This window comes from Phascolarctos cinereus, unplaced genomic scaffold (assembly GCF_003287225.1).
Source record: "Phascolarctos cinereus isolate Bilbo 61053 unplaced genomic scaffold, phaCin_HiC Scaffold_7;HRSCAF=346, whole genome shotgun sequence".
NCBI lineage: Eukaryota > Metazoa > Chordata > Mammalia > Diprotodontia > Phascolarctidae > Phascolarctos > Phascolarctos cinereus.
Window position 1 is genome coordinate 32,614,664 of NW_027556180.1, and position 18,103 is coordinate 32,632,766.

At 40.3% G+C, this 18,103-nt stretch overlaps 1 protein-coding gene across 4 annotated transcripts in view; it reads right to left on the reverse strand.

Moving 5' to 3' along the window:
• PLD1 (phospholipase D1) overlaps window positions 1-18,103 on the reverse strand; it is a 256,470-nt gene that overhangs the window by 111,517 nt on the left and 126,850 nt on the right. For all 4 annotated transcript variants that reach the window (XM_020980417.2, XM_020980414.2, XM_020980429.2 and 1 more), the window contains 5 exons: window positions 16,032-16,177; window positions 14,977-15,085; window positions 13,093-13,158; window positions 6,214-6,272; window positions 4,393-4,485 (listed from right to left, as the gene is read on the reverse strand). In XM_020980417.2, the coding sequence (XP_020836076.1) occupies window positions 4,393-4,485; window positions 6,214-6,272; window positions 13,093-13,158; window positions 14,977-15,085; window positions 16,032-16,177 (473 nt within the window). The remainder of the gene's footprint in view (window positions 1-4,392; window positions 4,486-6,213; window positions 6,273-13,092; window positions 13,159-14,976; window positions 15,086-16,031; window positions 16,178-18,103) is intronic.

Here is an 18,103-nt window from a genome sequence, read left to right on the forward strand (position 1 = left end):
AACAAGGTTAAATGACTTCCCCAGGGTCACACAGCTAGTGTCTGAGGCCAGATTTGAACTTGGGTCTTCCTGCCTCCAGGCCCAGCGTTCTATCCACCGAGCCACCTAGTTGCTTCCTTATCCCCTCCCCACATTAGGTTGTGAGCTCCCTGAGGGCAAGGACTGTTTTTGCCCTTTTTTGTTTCCCCAGTGCTTGGCACAGAGTAGGCATTTCAAATGTTTGACAACTCACATCTGTGGGGGGGGAGAATGTACAGAAGAGGGAGGTAAATCCAAATCGTAGGGGATGCATAGAAAAGCAGGAGGGCATTGTACAGAACAAACTGCTTGGTGAAGAAGGCTAAGGAAAACAATTTTTAGCTTTATTGGGAAAAAAAGAAGGGAACAAACAAAGGATAGATAGGGCTTGCTGCTTGGGACAGATGAAACAGTAAGGCAAGGCAGAGCTTCTCAGTTCTCCATTTCCTTCTGTTTTCTCTGTCTTTGGGCTGAGGATAACAAAAGCAGCTAGGAATTGATATCTAATGTTAACACAGTTTATAAATTCCTCACTTTGCTGCCCTTGGAACATTCCAGGCACCAGGCCCAGATGAACTGCACCCCTGGCCAGTGACAGAACTGGCAGATGTGGCGGCCGAATCCCTGTGAATAGTCTCTGAAAGACTATGGAGAATGGGAGAGCTAGCCCAGTACTGGAGAAGGGCATTTGTTCTGGTTTTCTAGGAAGAGAAGCCTCCAAGTCAGCAGGCCAGAGGGCCTGTGAGTCTCCAAAGAGTAGACCAGGGAGCCTGGGAGTCTCCGAACAACAGGCCAGTGGGCCTGGCTTTGATTCCTGCCAAAATTCAAGAATATTATATTAAGGGGATAGCTGGTGAAAAATTAGAATATGAGGCAGTACTTAAAATGAGCCATCACGTCTTCTTCCATAAGAAGTCATGCCACACCAACACATCTCATTTTTGGCAGGTACTAGACTAGGTCAAGAAGCATGGAGGACCTTCATGTATAAGAAAGAATAGACTTATTCTGTTGATCCTAGAACTAGAATTAAGGGGTGGCAGGGGCAAAGAGGTAACTAGACTTGATATCGATGACAACCAAAAACACTATAGATGGGTGCTATTCACAAATGGAATGTCTTGAGAGTAATTGATTCTTCCTCACTGGAAGTGTTCGAGCCAAGGCTGCATGGCCACTGCTCAGGTACGCTGTAGTGGGGATTCTAGATCAGTTACAGACTGGACAAGGTGGCCTCTGGGGGTTTTCCTTCTCTGAGATTAGGACATGGATAGTATATCTCGTTTGGCTTGTTTTTGAGAGAAAAGAGAGAGGAGGAAACCCTGAAGCAGGTAAAAACAGGATGATGGGATTGTGAATGTGCTATGCTCTTGACCGCCATGCCCCACTCCTTGCTTCTCCATTCCTCTTGGGTTATCTCTACCCCCATTAGTGCGTAAGCTACTTGAGGTCAGGGATCTTTCTTTTTGCTTGTTATTTGTGTAACCCCAAAGCTTAGCCCAAGGCATGCATACAGTAAGAGCTTAATAAATGCTTGTTTCCTGCCTCCTTACATGTGGAAGCATGGTTCATGATTGAATGAAAGATGAGGGAGGTCAGAAGAGGATAGGTGGTTATGAGATAAAAGTTTTTGGCAACTTGTCTCAGATACCACAATGGTTAGACTTCCTTTGGGATGGGCTACTTGGGGAACTAGGCAGTTTCTGGTGTGTGCAAGTCTTCCAACAAAGTCTGGAAGATAACCAGCAGCCTGAGAGTTCTACAAGAGATTCTCATTCATTTATTCATTGAACAACCATCATTGCTTGGTACAGGGAACTCCCAGAGGAGGAAACTCCCTCTATCGATGCAGGCTAGCATTTTCTCTGTAACTTACAGTCTTAAAGAACCACCTAAGGGTTAAGTCACTTGCTCAGGGTCACGAAACCAGTAGGTGGGATTTGAACCCAGAGCTTTCTGGCTCTGAGGCTGGTTTGCTCCATCTATTATGCTCTCACACTACCTCTTAAGCATATATAAAATAATATCACTTCAAAATAATTATTTTAAGACAGTATGCACTATTAACAAGGACTAGAGTAGGGCATGGCACCTGAACTTTCCCTTGAAGAAAGCTAAGCATTCAGGGATGGGATAGATTAGGTCAATCAACCAACAGCATTTATTATGCACCTACTATGTGCCAGGCACCTTGCTAGGTGCTGAAGACAAAAATTAACCAAAATGAAACTGTTCCTGCCCTCAAAGAGTTTGCATTTCATATTAAACATTTGCCTTTTCCCATCATGCCAAACTCAGCAAAAAGTAACAAAGACCCAAGAATCCACTGGAGATACCAAATTCTCTCCATAACATGATGATATGTACATATACATAGTATATATAATGTATATACAATGTACATGTATACATATGTAACCTAATAAGCATATATAATGTAACATAGATAATATGCATATAAATGTATATACACAATATGTATATAAATGTAACACATAATAATACCATACACATTATAAGTATACAAAATACACATAAACTACTTCTGGGGCTATTGGTAGGGGGAGTGAGATGACTTAGGGGGCCTCTGATGTCCCTTGCTACACTAAAATTCTATTATTCTGCTTAAAAATTTACTAACTTGTTTGTGTTTCCTTCTTACTGGTTTATGACCATTCTAGGAATAAAGAGGAAGGGCCCAGGAGGGTTGTTATGAGCGTCACAGCCAGGTGTCAGATAATTTTCAAAGTGACTCTCGCCCTCACCAGCTAAGCCATCTGTTCTATGGGAATGTTCTCCCTGAATGTGCCCAGAAGACACAATCATTCTCCCCATTTGATCTTGTTGTTATTCTTAATTTATAAAGCACACTCAGGAAATGCTTAATAATATGGAACCTCGGCTCCAATCAACTTGGAAATGTTTTTTTAAAGTGTTAAAGTGAAGGCACATTCCATCCCTGGGATAATTAAATCAGCAGGGGCTCTTTGGCAACATCATTGAGGCCAGCTGTCATCTATACATAGGAATGGTGAGAACATTTTTAAAGTAATTTCATTTTCCCCATAAATTAGTTCATGTGAAGCTAGATTTAAATCTGCCAGGGTGATATTTTCCTCAAAAATTCATTGCAAGTCAATTGGATAAACATCTCAATTCACTGCCATTATTATTATCATTATTATTAACTAAGCTTTCCTATGTGCTGGTGCTAGGGATATGAAGACCAAAAAATGAGAACCATTCCCTACCCTCAAGGAGCTTACATTCAATGTGTAACAAGTGCATCTTTCTAGTTTGACTTCCTGTAGGGTGGAAAGCAATGAAAGGACTCAATAGTGTGTTTGAGAAAATAGATGATGGTGACATGATGATTGTCCAAATGGCTCTTTTGCTTGGAATTGTGCTATGAAAAACCACAAATAGGTTTATAGAAAAGGCTGCAGACATATCAGCGATTTCAGATACAAATTTCAAGGCAGCAAAGCAGGAATAGCCATGAGGGAACCTGTTTCATGGGATCGTAGCTCTCATCTGCATAGAAGCATCTGATTGGGGGGCTCCTCTGAGACCCTCCATGGAGGCAGCTTGGGCCAGCCGTGTCTTACTCCTCTCCAGGCTACCCTCCAGACTTTCTCTACCACACCCACCACCTCCCTCTCCCCCTTTCAGCTCCCTTTCATATGTTCTCTTCCCCCTTTCGAATATCAGATCTTTGAGCACAGGTACCATTTTTCTTTCTGTGTATAATTGAGTCAGACACTACTGAACGATTGAACCACAAAACAATTGTATGCCCAGGACAAGCACAATGCCTGGCACATAATAAGTGCTGGATAATGGCTCGCTAACTGATTACAGAAGAGACATCAGAGGTTATGGGACCCAAATCCCTCATTTCACCGTTGTAGAAGCCGAGGCCCCCAAAATTCAGGGGAAGAGCTAGGAACTGAAGCTTCTGGCTCCAAAGCCAATCTGGGCTTTGTTTTTAAAAAACCCAACCCCTGAGGAAAGGTCTTTCGAAAATACTGTTGGCATGCAATACTCATTTTTGACAATAAAAGGAAACCAAGTATGAAATGGGAATCAACTTGAGTACCTCTAAGTGTCTGCTTGATTTGGGGGGAGGAATTTGGGATTTTTGTAAATACGTTTACATTCTCAAATTTCTGCCTCTAAATCAATTTTATTAGTCAGACATATTAAATTAACTAAATGCCAATGTGAGAAAGATGACAAGGCCTAAAGGAAGGCCTGCAGTGTATGATGGAGTTCTTCTATGGTGGTTTTATGGCAGGATGCAGACAGGCTCTACCCCAATAAGGACAGAGGGGTCGCCATTTATCAAAGCATAGAAGAGCTGGCAGAGCTTACCTCTTGGACCATCGGTAGCAAGCTCTCCCATGGCCACAGCAATTCAGACCTGGAATTCGATGTCCGCCAGATCTTTTCATTATCATGCCCTCTCTGAAATAATTACAATAATTCATTCATAAACTTTAAATTTTATCATGAATTTGAAGTCGGCAAAGAGTTATGCTTATACATCACCTTATTGTAGCCTCATGACAACCTTGTGAGGGACATTCTATAGGTATTATATCCTCATTTTAAACTGAGTTTCAGAGGAATGGACTTACCCAATGTCATCCATCTGAGCAATGTCTGAGATGAGAACCTAGGTCTTCCTGCACCAGATACAACAAGGTGGTGAAATAGAGCGCTTGGGATAGAATCAGAAGTCTAATTCAAATACTGCCTCAGAGGCTTACTAGCTATATGACCTTTGGCAAGTCACCTAACTGGTGCCTGCCTCAGTTTCCTCATCTGTAAAATAGGGATAATAACACTTCTCAGGGTTGTTGTGAGGATTAAATGAGATAATATTTGGAAAGTGTTTTGCAAACCTGAAAGTGCTATATAAGTACTAGTTATTGATGTTATTATTATTATTATTATTATTACTACCACTACCACCTTGAAGCCCACCATTCTATCCATTCTGGCAAACTCCCTTTTGTGACAAAAGAAATGCTAACATGATTGGTGCACTTTAATTTGTCACTAAGGTAAATCTGGCCTGACAATTTAGACTTGGAAAAGTTTGTTTTCTTTCCCTGATGTCCGTCTTATACTGTTTTGTACTTCACCTGAATGCTGGGTTATGTATTATTAATACCAATCACATTATTATTATTATTATTATTATTATTATTAATAACTTTAAATTGCACTTTGAGGTTTGCAAAGCAGTTTGCAAATATCTCATTCAATGCTGAAAATCACTCCAGGAGGTAGATAATATTATGATCCCCATTTTACAGATGAGAAAACTGAGGCAGGCAATGGTTAGATGACTTGCCCATAGTCACACAGCTAGTAGTGTCTGAGGTTGGACTGGAATTCAGGTCTTCCTGACTCCAAACCCGGTTCTCTACCACCAGCTGGGGAGTGATTCTTATAATTTCTCTAAAGCTACTACAAGATATCAAAGGTCTGGGGAGTAGATGATCCTGAAGGGTCCTCCCTATTCTAAACCCTCTGACTCCTGGACATGGGTCAAACCGAAAGTGCAGTAGCAAAAGATGCATAAGAATGGCCTCAAGGGAAACACACACACACACACACACACACACACACACACACAGCAAAGCCAGACTCTTTATGACAAGATATTCTCCCAATACAAGAGATTAAAAGTTGGAGAAATGAATCACTCTTTTTCTACTCTATACTGCATATGCAAAAATGACTTTTAAATTCCTAGGGCACTGGAAGGATTAGTGCTCACTCTTGCAAGATCCCCAAAAGGAAAGGACTCTTATTTGTTGCATTTCAATTCAACCCTCACCCTCACCCACTCCCCTCACACCCACACTGTCCAGCTGCAACCAAAGGCTTGCAGTACCCTCTGGCATTAAAAAAAGAAAATCTCGCACCATGCGTACTTTGGAGGGGAGGGTGGAGGGTCTGCTACAGCTGTTCACAGCAGCATGATGGGTGGGTTCTTGTCAAATAATTTCCCACAGTTTCTATAATCTGAGGGGGTGAGGGGGAGAAGAAAAGAAACATCTGGCCAACATCTGGCCACATGAGGACACCATACTCCAATGCAGTTCCCATGCCAGAGAAGTCCAACTGTGACGCTGACCAATGTCCCATGATTCATTTAAACTATCACCGACTTGAACTTACATGCCTTTTGGTCCCAAATCATGGATGAAGGACAGCTGACTCACATCAAGGAACTCAGTCTGCAAAGGGACCAAGAAGCCACATTTTAGGACTTGGCCAACAATGGGCGATCTTTAGTAAGCAGTCCCGGAGTTGCTTACAACTAGGCTCCACAATACTGGCTTAAGATGAGAAAAAAACCTTAACAATATGGCTGTAAAATAATCACAACAGGAATTCATGTGCAAAACATACAATGAGCCACATCCCAGGTGTTTCAGTATTTACTGTGGGTAATACATCCATCTCTTCCTAAGTGGCCACCCCCTTTTACTGATTTTTTTCTTTAGCACCCAACAGAAAACCATATCTATTTTTTACTCTAGGGACCATTTTCCAGCTCTGTGGACAAATTCCTCTATAGTACATGTATCACACAACGTGTATAAGGAAAATACAATTTTTGTCACCCTTAATTTCCCCTCATAGTCAGTTTTCACAAAAAAGATTTTGTCTGCAGAGCAAGTAATGAATGTGTACAGATAATGAAAAGCCATGCTGTGGATGCAGCACACAGATTAGAAGAAAAAGACTTGAGTTTGAATCCCAATGTCCCAACACTTAGTAGCTGTGAGGCTTTGAGAGAGTCATGTAACCCAAACCTCAGTTTCCCCTTTTGTAAAAGGGAGACAATTATACTTGAGCTACTTTTCTTCCTGCATTGTTGTGAGAAAGATCTACTATGTAAAGTAGTAGATTTGCAGTTTCATGTGCAATCATCTTTTTTTTTATTATACTATGTTGTGGAAATGTTTGTTTTATCCCATAAATTAAAAATTAAATTTTAAAAAGAACTATGTAAAGGCTAGGTATTATTACTACTATTACTACTACTACTGCTACTACTACTATTACTATCATCACTTTGTTCTCATCTTTGTTGGGTGGAGTTAAATTGAAATGAGTTTATGACAAGTTGCTCTCTAAAGTTTTTCATGCTTAATGTTAACACACAAGTGGACAAAATTATTATGGAAAAAATAACATTGTCATTGTTACTAATGTTTTGGCATCCATTTTCTATGCTGTTGCTGAGAATGCTCTTTGATTTTAAAACATCTTCTGCAAGTGGTTAGTGGTGAGGAGCCTTCACATGCATGACCCCTAGTCACGAGTGTTAAAATCAGAAACCTGCACTCATCATCTCCCTAGAAACATATGAGAAAAGCCATGCCCAGCAAACTACAAATTAAACATGGAAATGTCAGCTAACTTATGCCTGGCAATTCGTTGTGTGAATGGGGGAAAAAAAGGAAGCAAACATTAAAACCAAGGTTAAGCCAATGGAGAAGGAAATGGCAAACTACTCCAGTATGTTTGCCAAGAAAACCCCAAAAGGGGTCATGGAGACTCAGACACCATTGAAAAACAACTAAAACAACAACAAAGGGTAATGCAGTTCAAACCATGTACATTCTTCCCATTTGGAGATGTCTTTTTAAAAAAGTGTCAAAAGAACATATTCCCTGAAAAATTTCACAAAATATTATTTTGGGAAACTGTTTTTTTAGATGCTGTATTTGTAGCTTTGATTTCTTTAGGGTAGGGATCTCTCAAGGACAAAAATTCCTCTGTCCACGCATATCAACCCTTACTCTACAATTTAGAGTCTGAGACAGTAACTTGAGAGTTAAGTGAACCCAGGTCTTCCAGACTCTAAGGCAAGCACTCCATTCATGATATCATGCTGTCTCTGTCATTTTGGAAAATAAACAGAAAATTGCCAGTGGTAACTGTCTCCTCTGACTAGCCAAATAGCCAGAAGTAGGAATTTATGTGTCAATATGTCTAACTTTGATGAACAAAGAAATAAGTCCTCTGTATTCAGTTAACTAGCATTTATTAAGCACCTACTATGTGTCAGTCACTGTGCTAAGTGCTGGGGTTACAAAAGAAGGCAAAAGAAAGTCCCTGCCCTCAAGGAACTTACAGTCTAATGGGAAGAGAACATGCAAACAACTATGCCCAAATAAGACATAGACAAGATAAATTGGTGGGGGCTTCAGGGGGAAGTTCAGACTGGTCTGGAAGGTTGTGCTCAGTTCTGTGGGGCACCACAAGTGAGGTAGCACATTGATAGGCAACGCCAATGAAAGGAGTTGGGGTGTTTAGCCTGGAGAAGAGAACACTCATCAGGGACGGGACAGGCTTCCTAGAGTGTTTAAAGAACTGTTTGAGGAAGAGGAATTGAAATTATTCTGCAGAACTAGAAGCAAGGGACAAAGGTGCAGAAAAGCAGATTTAGGCTTGAGATCAGGAAAAACAACTTGTTAACAATATGAGTTATCCCCAAATGGAATGAACTGCCTAGGAAGGAAAGAGGCAAATAACTCTTATTTAAGTGGTGACTGGTATCTCACTAGCCCTTTAAAGTGTTTAAAGTATAGCACAGTGGGGAAAGCCTTGGCTTTAAATCCTGTCTTTGTCACTTAATATCTGTGTGACCTTCAGCAAGTCATGTGACTTCTTTGGGCCTCAGTTTCCTCATCTGCAAAATGATGACTTCTAAGGAAAGCCATTTCTGGCTCTAAATCAATGATGTCATAAGGGCTTTATACGCATACATTATTTCATTTGAGATTCACAACAACCCAACAAGGCAAATTAGTATCTAGCACTAATACTAGTATCTTTATTTTACATGTGGAGAAACTGAAGCATGTAGAAGTTAAGTATTTTGCTCAAGATTCTACTCCACAGCCAGTGTGAGACTTTCCAACCAATAAAAATATTCCTTCAAAAATACTTTAAATGCAAATACCATTTGGAGGTCAAGGATTCAAATGTATTTACCAAGACTCAACATCTAGATGGCCAACGTGTAAAACGAAAGGACACTCTGGATGGAGAGACCAGCAAAGCCAAGTCCCAAGACCCCTGAGTCAGGAAGACACCTCTTCCTGAGTTCAAATCCAGCTTCAGACACTAGCCGTGTGACCCTGTGCAAGTCACTTCACCCTGTTTGCCTCAGTTTCCTCATCTGTAAAATGAGCTGGAGAAGGAAATGGCAAACCACTTCAGTATCTTTGCCAAGAAAACCCCAAATGGGGTCACGAAGAGTCAGACATGACTGAAAAATGACACGACAATTTCTATTACACTCTCAGGTACGCAAAGCACCTTCCTTGCAACATGTATCATCATAGCCATTTTAGAGATGGGGAAACAGAGGATTTAGATGAATTGCCCAAGGTCCCATGGCTCATAACCATCAGAGCTGGGATTCGAACCCACCTCTATGCTGGTTCCAGGGCTCCTTTTGTCATACCCTGTTACGCATCTGGGCTGTGCATAAAGACCAGGCACACAAGGACACTGATATATGCACCAGTCCTTTTTGATATTTAAAGAGAGGGATACTGAGAAAATCAGTATCCCTCTTCTCTCACTAGCAATAAAAATGCCAAGAAAAGCCAAAGGGGGCTGATTAAAAAGGAAGAAGAATCTGAAGACAAAGGAATAAACATTAGATGATGGGGTGAGGTAGGAAGAGGCTCAACTACCCACAGTGATGAGTCATCTGAACTCTGGAAGTAAAATGTCAATAGAACTTAACTTCCCACCAGAAATTTTCATTGCTTTCCTAGACTGGATCATGATCTCCAGAAACTTATCATCCTGCAAGATGGCATCACACCTCTCCAGTACCCTTTGGGTCCTCTGATCGGAGAGGGTAGACATTGGAGAGCTCCCCACTACAGGATTCCATTATGCTCCTTCCTTGTATGTGTTATCTCCTTCGTTAGACTGGAAGCTCCTTGAGGGCGGAGATTGTCTTTTTTCTTTGTATCTCCAGCACTCCAGACAGTGCCTAACACTTAATAAATGTTTAATAAATATATATGGACTGACTCATCAACTCTAGCTGAAGGACAGGACAAAGTGCAGTGGAGAAAGTGCAAGATTTGGACTCGCAGGGCTTAGTTTGAAATCCCCATTTTTCTACTGTTGTAGTGGATTGAGCACTGGATTTGTAACCAGAAGACCTGAGTTCGGATCCTGCCTCAGACATTTATTAGTTGTATGACCCTGGGCAAGTCATCTAACTACTGTCTGCCTCAGTTTCCTCATCTGTAAAATGAAGGGGCTGGAGTTGATGACCTCTTAAATCCTTTCTGCCTCTGTAACTGAGCAATTTAATTCGAGGAAGAAACTGAGAATGATGGCAATGTTTCTTTTACTCTAGTTTTTGTTTTCCAGCAGGGTACATTTGTGTGTCAACACCGTGTTTACCCCCACACAGTTAAAATGATAAACCCTTTGAAATAGGAGAAAACTGAACTCTGTTCATTCACCAGGTGGTTCCTTTGATCTAAAAGTCTCAAGATCATCACCCTTGCTGGAGATAAGAAATCTAAGATGGGGAGATTAAGTGATTAATTGGGGAATATTTCTCACAAGTCCCAGGCAAGTAAGTGCCTTGCAGTGGGAAAGTTTTGACTCTGCTTTGAGATGATCATCTTCAATTATATATCTATAGGTATGGATATACACACACACATACATACATACACAAACATATGCATATACACATTTGCATATTGTATTATACATATATTATATATACACATGTACATAAAAAGTGTCCAATTGCTACTCTTCCTTCTCCCTCTAACCTGCTGGCCTGGCATGTCCTTCTAGATTCCAAAGGCAGGGAATGCCAAGGAACACCCTTCCTTCTGCCCAGCTCTGATGCAGCCTCAGAAAGTGAAAGGAAGGTGGTTTTAAGCATCTCATAGGATGGAGAGTGAATTACTATTGCAATTTTTTTTGAAATCAGCTGAAAACAACCAATTCTTGATTATAGGGATCAAGAAACAAATCCAGTGGATTACCAGTAGCCACTGAGGGTGCAGCCCGTTGCTTTCACCATTGGAATAGGTGCATGAGAGGAAGCCTAGTCTAAAAGATCATTCAATCCTAGGATCTTACAGTGAGAACTTGATTTTTAAAAAAGCCAGAGTCCTAAGACCTGGATTCAAACCCCACCTCTGACACTTTTATCCCAATTTCCATTTGATCTCTAGAACATCAGTTTCCTCATCATTCTTCAGTCATTTCTTCAAAAAACATTTATTCAGCATACATACTATGTGCTAGTCATTTTGGTAGGCATTGGACACACAAAGACAAAAATAAGAGCACATGCCCTCAACGGGCTTACATTCTGTTAGGAGAAAACAACTTGAATACAAGTAAGCACAACATTTATGTAAAATAAATGCAAAGGAATTCTAAGGTGGGGGAGGAAGCATCAGCAATTGGAGAGAAGGCAGGAAGCAAGGAGCAGAGCAGTATAGTAATACTTGAACCTCCTTGCCTTACAGTTATCATGATTAATAATAGCTAGCATTTATATAACATTTTAGCACCTGCAAAGCACTTTACAAATATTATTTTGTTGGATCCTCAAAACAATCCTGGGAGCCAGATGCTTTTATTACTCTCATTTTACAGATGAGAGTAAACTGAGACAGCCAGAGGTTAAGTAACCTGCCCAGGGTGACATTGGATTTGAACTCAGGTCTTCCTGATTCCTGATCTCTATGCACTATACCTCCCAGCTGCCTCCTATTATAGGGAAGAAACTTTTCAAACTTTAAAGTGTTCTAGAAATGTGAATTATTATCATTTGGGTAACTTATTTTAACATAGAATTTGTACAAGAAATAAAGACAAATAAAAAGTAAGAGCTCATAGGGAAAGATGTAAAATAGAGATGTAAAAACAAGAGACACAAACTATAGCCACAAAAGGGAAACCCAAAGGGAGAATGAGTTGGTAAAAGGCTTTATTTTGTGCACATTTACAAGTCAGGGCAGAGAGATGGATCGGTTAACTCACAGAGAAGGTAAGTCTCTTTCAGGAGGGAATAGGCTTCTGAATATGAACCACTTCCCGTGGGTACTCAGAGTACTGAGAAAACACAGTTAATTGTGTTCATAACCTGTCAGTTGGTCATTGGCCTTCGTCAGTTTGTTGTATTCCAGAGGACAAAAGAGGGACTCTTAAATCTCCCCAGGATATCAGTGACCTGAGGGAGAGGGGTCTGAGGGAGGGTGGAGTGAAGTAAAAGGCGCTTCAGGTCGGGGCCAGTTCATTTTATTTTTTCTCAGTACTGCCAGAGCCTGGCACATGGCCTGGGATGTAGAAATTATGCTTCTTCCATTTAGTAGAATTCCATCAACTAATGTTGAAAGGCTTTCAGTAAACTGAGGCAAGAAAAAATTCTTGGATGTTGAAAAGAATCCCTCATAAGGAAATTCTAGTTACACAAAATCCTTTCGGGCTTTCAATGCGGATTGTAAAGGAATTGGTTAAAGTCTGATTTCAGCTCTCAGAGTCCTTAAGGATACAACACCACACTCTGACTGGAAATGGAAGTGGCAGGGCATGTTGGCAGAGCAAGGTGGCACTAGCAAGCATGTCACTTGTTCTAGCCCAAACGACTCCAAAGACCCAGGGGAGAGCCGCCAGCACTTTGGGCTCATGCTCCCATGGAGAACTTGGAGAAACTGAGGCCAAAAGTCACAGGGGGGTGAGAAGGCATAGAGGAATCAAAGTCAGCACTCTTGCCAACATATGTGAGAACGTGTATCCATTGCAATAGTGTTCTGTCTCCATCATTTGGATGTTTCTTGTGTCAGATCAATTTTCAATTCCATTTTCATCTACTTTGAACTAAAGGCACAATCCAGAAGTGGATAAAAATATGCGAGTTAATAAACAATGCAATACGAGAGATTTCGTTTTCATAGATCTGAGCCTGTCACAAATCAGATTCTCTATGTTCCAGTGAAAGATATTATTTCCAAAGTCAAATCACTGCATGATACTCACCGTGGCATGATAGTTTCTATACATTGGCATTTTTAATAGCTTTGTCAAGTAATCTTCCAGTTGTTTCTGAAATGCAAATATTAAGGCTTCAGTTATAATGTGCAAATATATGGGAAAATGGAAAGCCATAAAAAAAAGTGACTCTAACCTCAGGGGCCAGCTACTGTCCTATGCATTTCATTTGGCAACAATTCTTTATTGTTCTCTTGAAGAGTTATTTAAATTTTTAATTACTACTTAATTACTATTATTCTTCACCATTTTATTTTCTAGGCCCCAACTAGATTATCATATCCTTGAGGGTAAGGATTTTTCATCTTTTTTTGAGTAACCATCATCTTTCTCTCCTCCTCCCTCCGTATCTAACATCCATAGCAAGGGCTGGCATATCGTAGGTGTTCCATAAATACTTGGAGATTTTGATTTGACTCAACCATGGACGGTCAGCTTGGAGAACAAACAGGAATAAGGATTGGACCTATTATTTCATTCTATAGGAATATTGTCTTCTCCCATTAGAATGTAAGTTACTTGAGGACAGAGGTCATCTTTTTGCTATATTTGTATCCCTATCATTTGGTACAGTTCCTGGCACATAGTAAGTGCTTAATTAATGCTTGTTGATTTGAATTGCTTAGAGGGAACTTTCAGATGAGCAAACAGAGATTAGCACCTTCTGTGTAGCTGATAGTCTAAGAGAGTTGAGGAGAGACCAAAAACTTAAGTGACTTGCCCAGGGTCACACTGTATGTGTCAGAGGCATTATGGCATAGTGGATAGAGAATTGGCCTCAGAACTGGAGAGCAAATCTATCTACAAAATTAAACCTGCTCCCAAATCCAGCATTATTCACTTGTGCCATTGGGGAAAATACTGATCACAGAACCAGTGTTTCCAGTCATACCCACATATGACAAAATGGAACTAGAGATGTTAGAGCTAAAAGAGACTTTAGAATCCATTCCATTCATTAAGCCTTTTTTAAGTGCCTGTATTAAGTGCTGAGAATACAAAGACCAAACTGAAGCAATCCCTGCTCTCAAGGAGCTTCCCTTCTACTAAAGAACAGCTGGTTTCTACAGCTTCACACCAAAATCAGAGCCCCAAAGTTGGCAGAACCACCTCTTTCTTCCTAGAGCACAAAAGCTGTTCCTTATGACTTTTTCTATGTATTTAAATATTTTTAAATCTTCATCATAAGAGTTGGAATTTTTCCTTGGTTTTTGAGGACTGACATGAACTTGTGAATTCTCTATTGTTGAAGTTCTAACTCAAGCAGTGGACCTTTCTCTCAGAGATTTCTGTTCCATCATTTTGATGTATGATACTCTACCCTTTGACAGTGGGGTTTACACATCCTCAACTTCCTCCAATTTTATCTATGATTGGTAGGTAAATCCTAGAAAGTTGCCTTACTTTCTGAGAAGTGAAGTGATTTACAGAGGTAGTGCCAGGCAGTATTGGAATCCAGTTATTCCTGATTCCCAAGCCCTATTTACCAAACCAGTTTGCCACCGCATAATTTTGTTTCAAGTGGAGCTGTGATTTTATTGACTCAGGGAAATCCAAGTACAGAAACTCCCTTTACTAACACAGATCTGCCACCATTCCACAATTTAGTCTTAGCTAACTGGCACAGTCAGTGGTAAAGCGACCTGCCCTAGAACTAGCACTGGGATGAAAGTCTTCATGAGTCTGAGGCCAGCTCCTATCCAATATGCCATGTTGCCTCTCTCTGCCTAGATACTGCCTAATATATGGGAGAATATATGACACACAGATTTCAGAGGACTCACTGAAAGTTCCAATACTCAACTGGGAATGAGTTCGATTTGTTTTCATTGGTAACAAAGCAGCTGGGCCAAGGGAAGGTGAAGGACTCACCCTTCTGCTAGAGAACTGCTCCTCTCTGACCATATTTTCTGATGTCCAAGGCAAGCTGGGCATTGCTCTTGGTTCTTCTCCTTTGACGTGTTGTCTTCGAAATGTGTGCCTTAAAACACGTGCAGAACAGGAATGTTATTGGGCTAGAACACACAAGTAACATGAGGGAGCAAGAAACATTTGAGCTAGTTCTGAGACAAGTCAGTAGAACCAGGAACATAATATATACAATTACAACAATGAAATGAAAAAAGAGAAGTGTACATATACCCATAAATATGTCTGTATCTTTTTTATTTCTAAGGTCTATCAGGAAACAAATTACTACAAGGTAAAAACAAAAAAAAAATCAATAAATCTCAACACAAACATGTATGCAACATATACAAGAAACACACACTTGTCAGTTCACACAGTAAAACACTGTTTAAATCTGGCCTCAGACATTTACAAGCCATGTGACCCTGGGTAAATCACTTAACCTCTGTTTGCCTTAATCTAATGGTGAAGGAAATGACAAACCACTCCAGTAGGTTTGTTAAGAAAACCCCATGGATAGTACTGGCGTGCTATGGTCCATGGGATCACGAAGACACATCTGAACTACTAAACAACAGTAAAATACTTTTATAACATGACTCATCTTTAGAAAGTTCTATTTAATTAGCTTTTTTAAGTCCCCCCACCCCCAGTGGACCACATATAGTCCAAATGGAACTACTGAATTTAAGAGTAAAAGGGGCCGGGGACATTTGTCTACTGGGGGGAAAAAACCTTAAAAGAACTAATTAGATAGAAACCCCCTTAGTTTACAAAAAAGGAAACTGAGGCATAGAGAAGTGAAGAGATTTGCCCAGTGTCACATAGCTAGTAAGAAGCATTTGGAAATACTTAATATAAGATTATAGATCTAGGGTATAAAGGGATTTCAGAAGCCATTGAATTTAGCATGTTCATTTGACAGATGAGAACCCAGATGGGTCATTGAAGTTAAGTGACTTGAGTAACATTTGGAAGGTTTCTTGAATTAATTCTGAAACAGATGAAACTTTTACCTTTTGGTGGGAATTGGGATTCGAATAAAAGCTTTGTATTTCAGTAGTTCTCTATGAAACTCTTGAAAATGCTTGAATTTCCTTTTGACTTGCCATGTAAATTCACCATGGGTTAATTCAATAGTGTAAAGATTAATACTTGGTACCTGCAATGACAGATAAAAGTTACTGGCATCTGGATGGCAAGTGATAGCTGTAAACCATTTAAATGGGACATTTAAAAAATGAGGAAACGAGTCACATCACAGACAGACTTGAAGAATGTACAAGCTGGGAGTAATCTTATTTCTCAAAAAGGTGCTTAACAATTCTCGCCAAAACAAGCCAAATCCCCTCATTTTACAGAAATAGGTGATTTTCCTAAAAATGGATTGAATTATTTGCATGCTCATCACCTCAAGTACATCATTAATAGACTCTCAGATTTTGAGTTCCTTAGACAATGCATTCCTAGAAAGCACAGTCACCTAAAACCAAATTGACTAGAGATTGAGTCGATTGTCCTTGGCCACCCAAGCACATGGACTCGAGAGGAATGCTGAATGAGGGAAAACAGAGATAAAGCCAGGAGGTTAGAGCCAGATTCAGACAAGAAAGTGGGACTGCTCTGCTCTCTTTCTCATCATACAGAAAACATGGAAATGGGGAACTTCCATTGCCTTCTCTCCTCCCACTGTGCTTCCTTGAGGAGCCTGGAGTGGTAGACTCAGGTGGTAGAGTTTTAGATCCGATGAGGGATACCATGGACATCTTTCTGTTCAAAAATATCTCCCCAAAATAAGAAACACAGGAAATGGGGTACAGAAGTATATCCTGCCCTACAGGAAAATAGAAGAGGAAGGGGATAAGAGAAGGGGGGAGAGATAGAAGAGAGGACAGACGAGGGGAAGGGATATTCAGAATGCATGCCATCTTGGGATGGGGGGAGGGGTGAGATGGGGTGAAAATTTGGAACTCAAAATCTTGTGGAAGTAAATATTGAAAACTAAAAATAAATAAATTTATATTTAAAGAAAAAAACCAAAAAAAATATCTCCCCAATTCCTCCCACCTCCCTCAGCTCACAAATGAAAGATTCAAGTTAAAAAGTTCTTTCAAAAAGTAAGTTACCTAGAAGATTGTACTATATATTACTATAATTAGATCATCAGATTGGCTAAAATAAAGCTATGTGGAAATCAGAGCTTATATTTTGGGAGATGGAAAAATATAAATCTGGATCATAGGGATCTGAGGTACAGCATCAGCTTATGTAGACCACCATCGCTGGAAGGCCTTGGACAGTCACAGGATACTGGGAACCTGGAAGGTAGGATGGAGGAGGGGCCAGGAAGCAGAAAAAAAATGAAGAAAAAAAGGCAAAGCAAACCTTGCCTACTCTGAAATTTTACATAAGGATATAGTGGCAATGATGCTCTGTGAGTTTCTAAAAAATCACCTTGTTTCCACCTTTGACAAGTTGCTAATGACTAAAATTCTCTGGAAACATGTAGCAGAGAACCATATGGATATTGTCATGTATATATTCAAAACCCATTCATTAAGCACATATTATTGGCAAGGCACTTTGCTAGGAGTCATACAAAGAAGATTAAAATATGGTCTATATGAAAAGAGACAGAGCTCCCAGAAAGATGGAGATGAGAATCCCTCTTCAATCTGTCTCAGTTATACCACAACTAGAATATTATGTTCAGTTGAGGATGCCACATTTAAAGAAAGATATTGATAAGTTATAGAGCATCCAAAGAAGGGCTATCAGCATGGTAAAGGGGCCTTGAGATTGTCCTACAGGGACACTGGTGGGAGGAACTAAGGATGTTTGTCATGGAAGAGAAAAGACTCATGGAGACATGATGAGGGATCTGTCTTGGTCTACCTAGTCACAGTGGTCAGAACTATGATAAATGGATAGAATTTGCAAAGAGGGAAAACTAGGTTTTATGTAAGTTCAAATTCAGGTTCTGCAGCTCCATGCTCTGGGCTCTTCCCACTGTGCGGTAATAGCAAGGGAACAAAGCAAGAAACCAGAAATGGACTCACTGATCCTAGCTGGGGAACAAGAATATGGG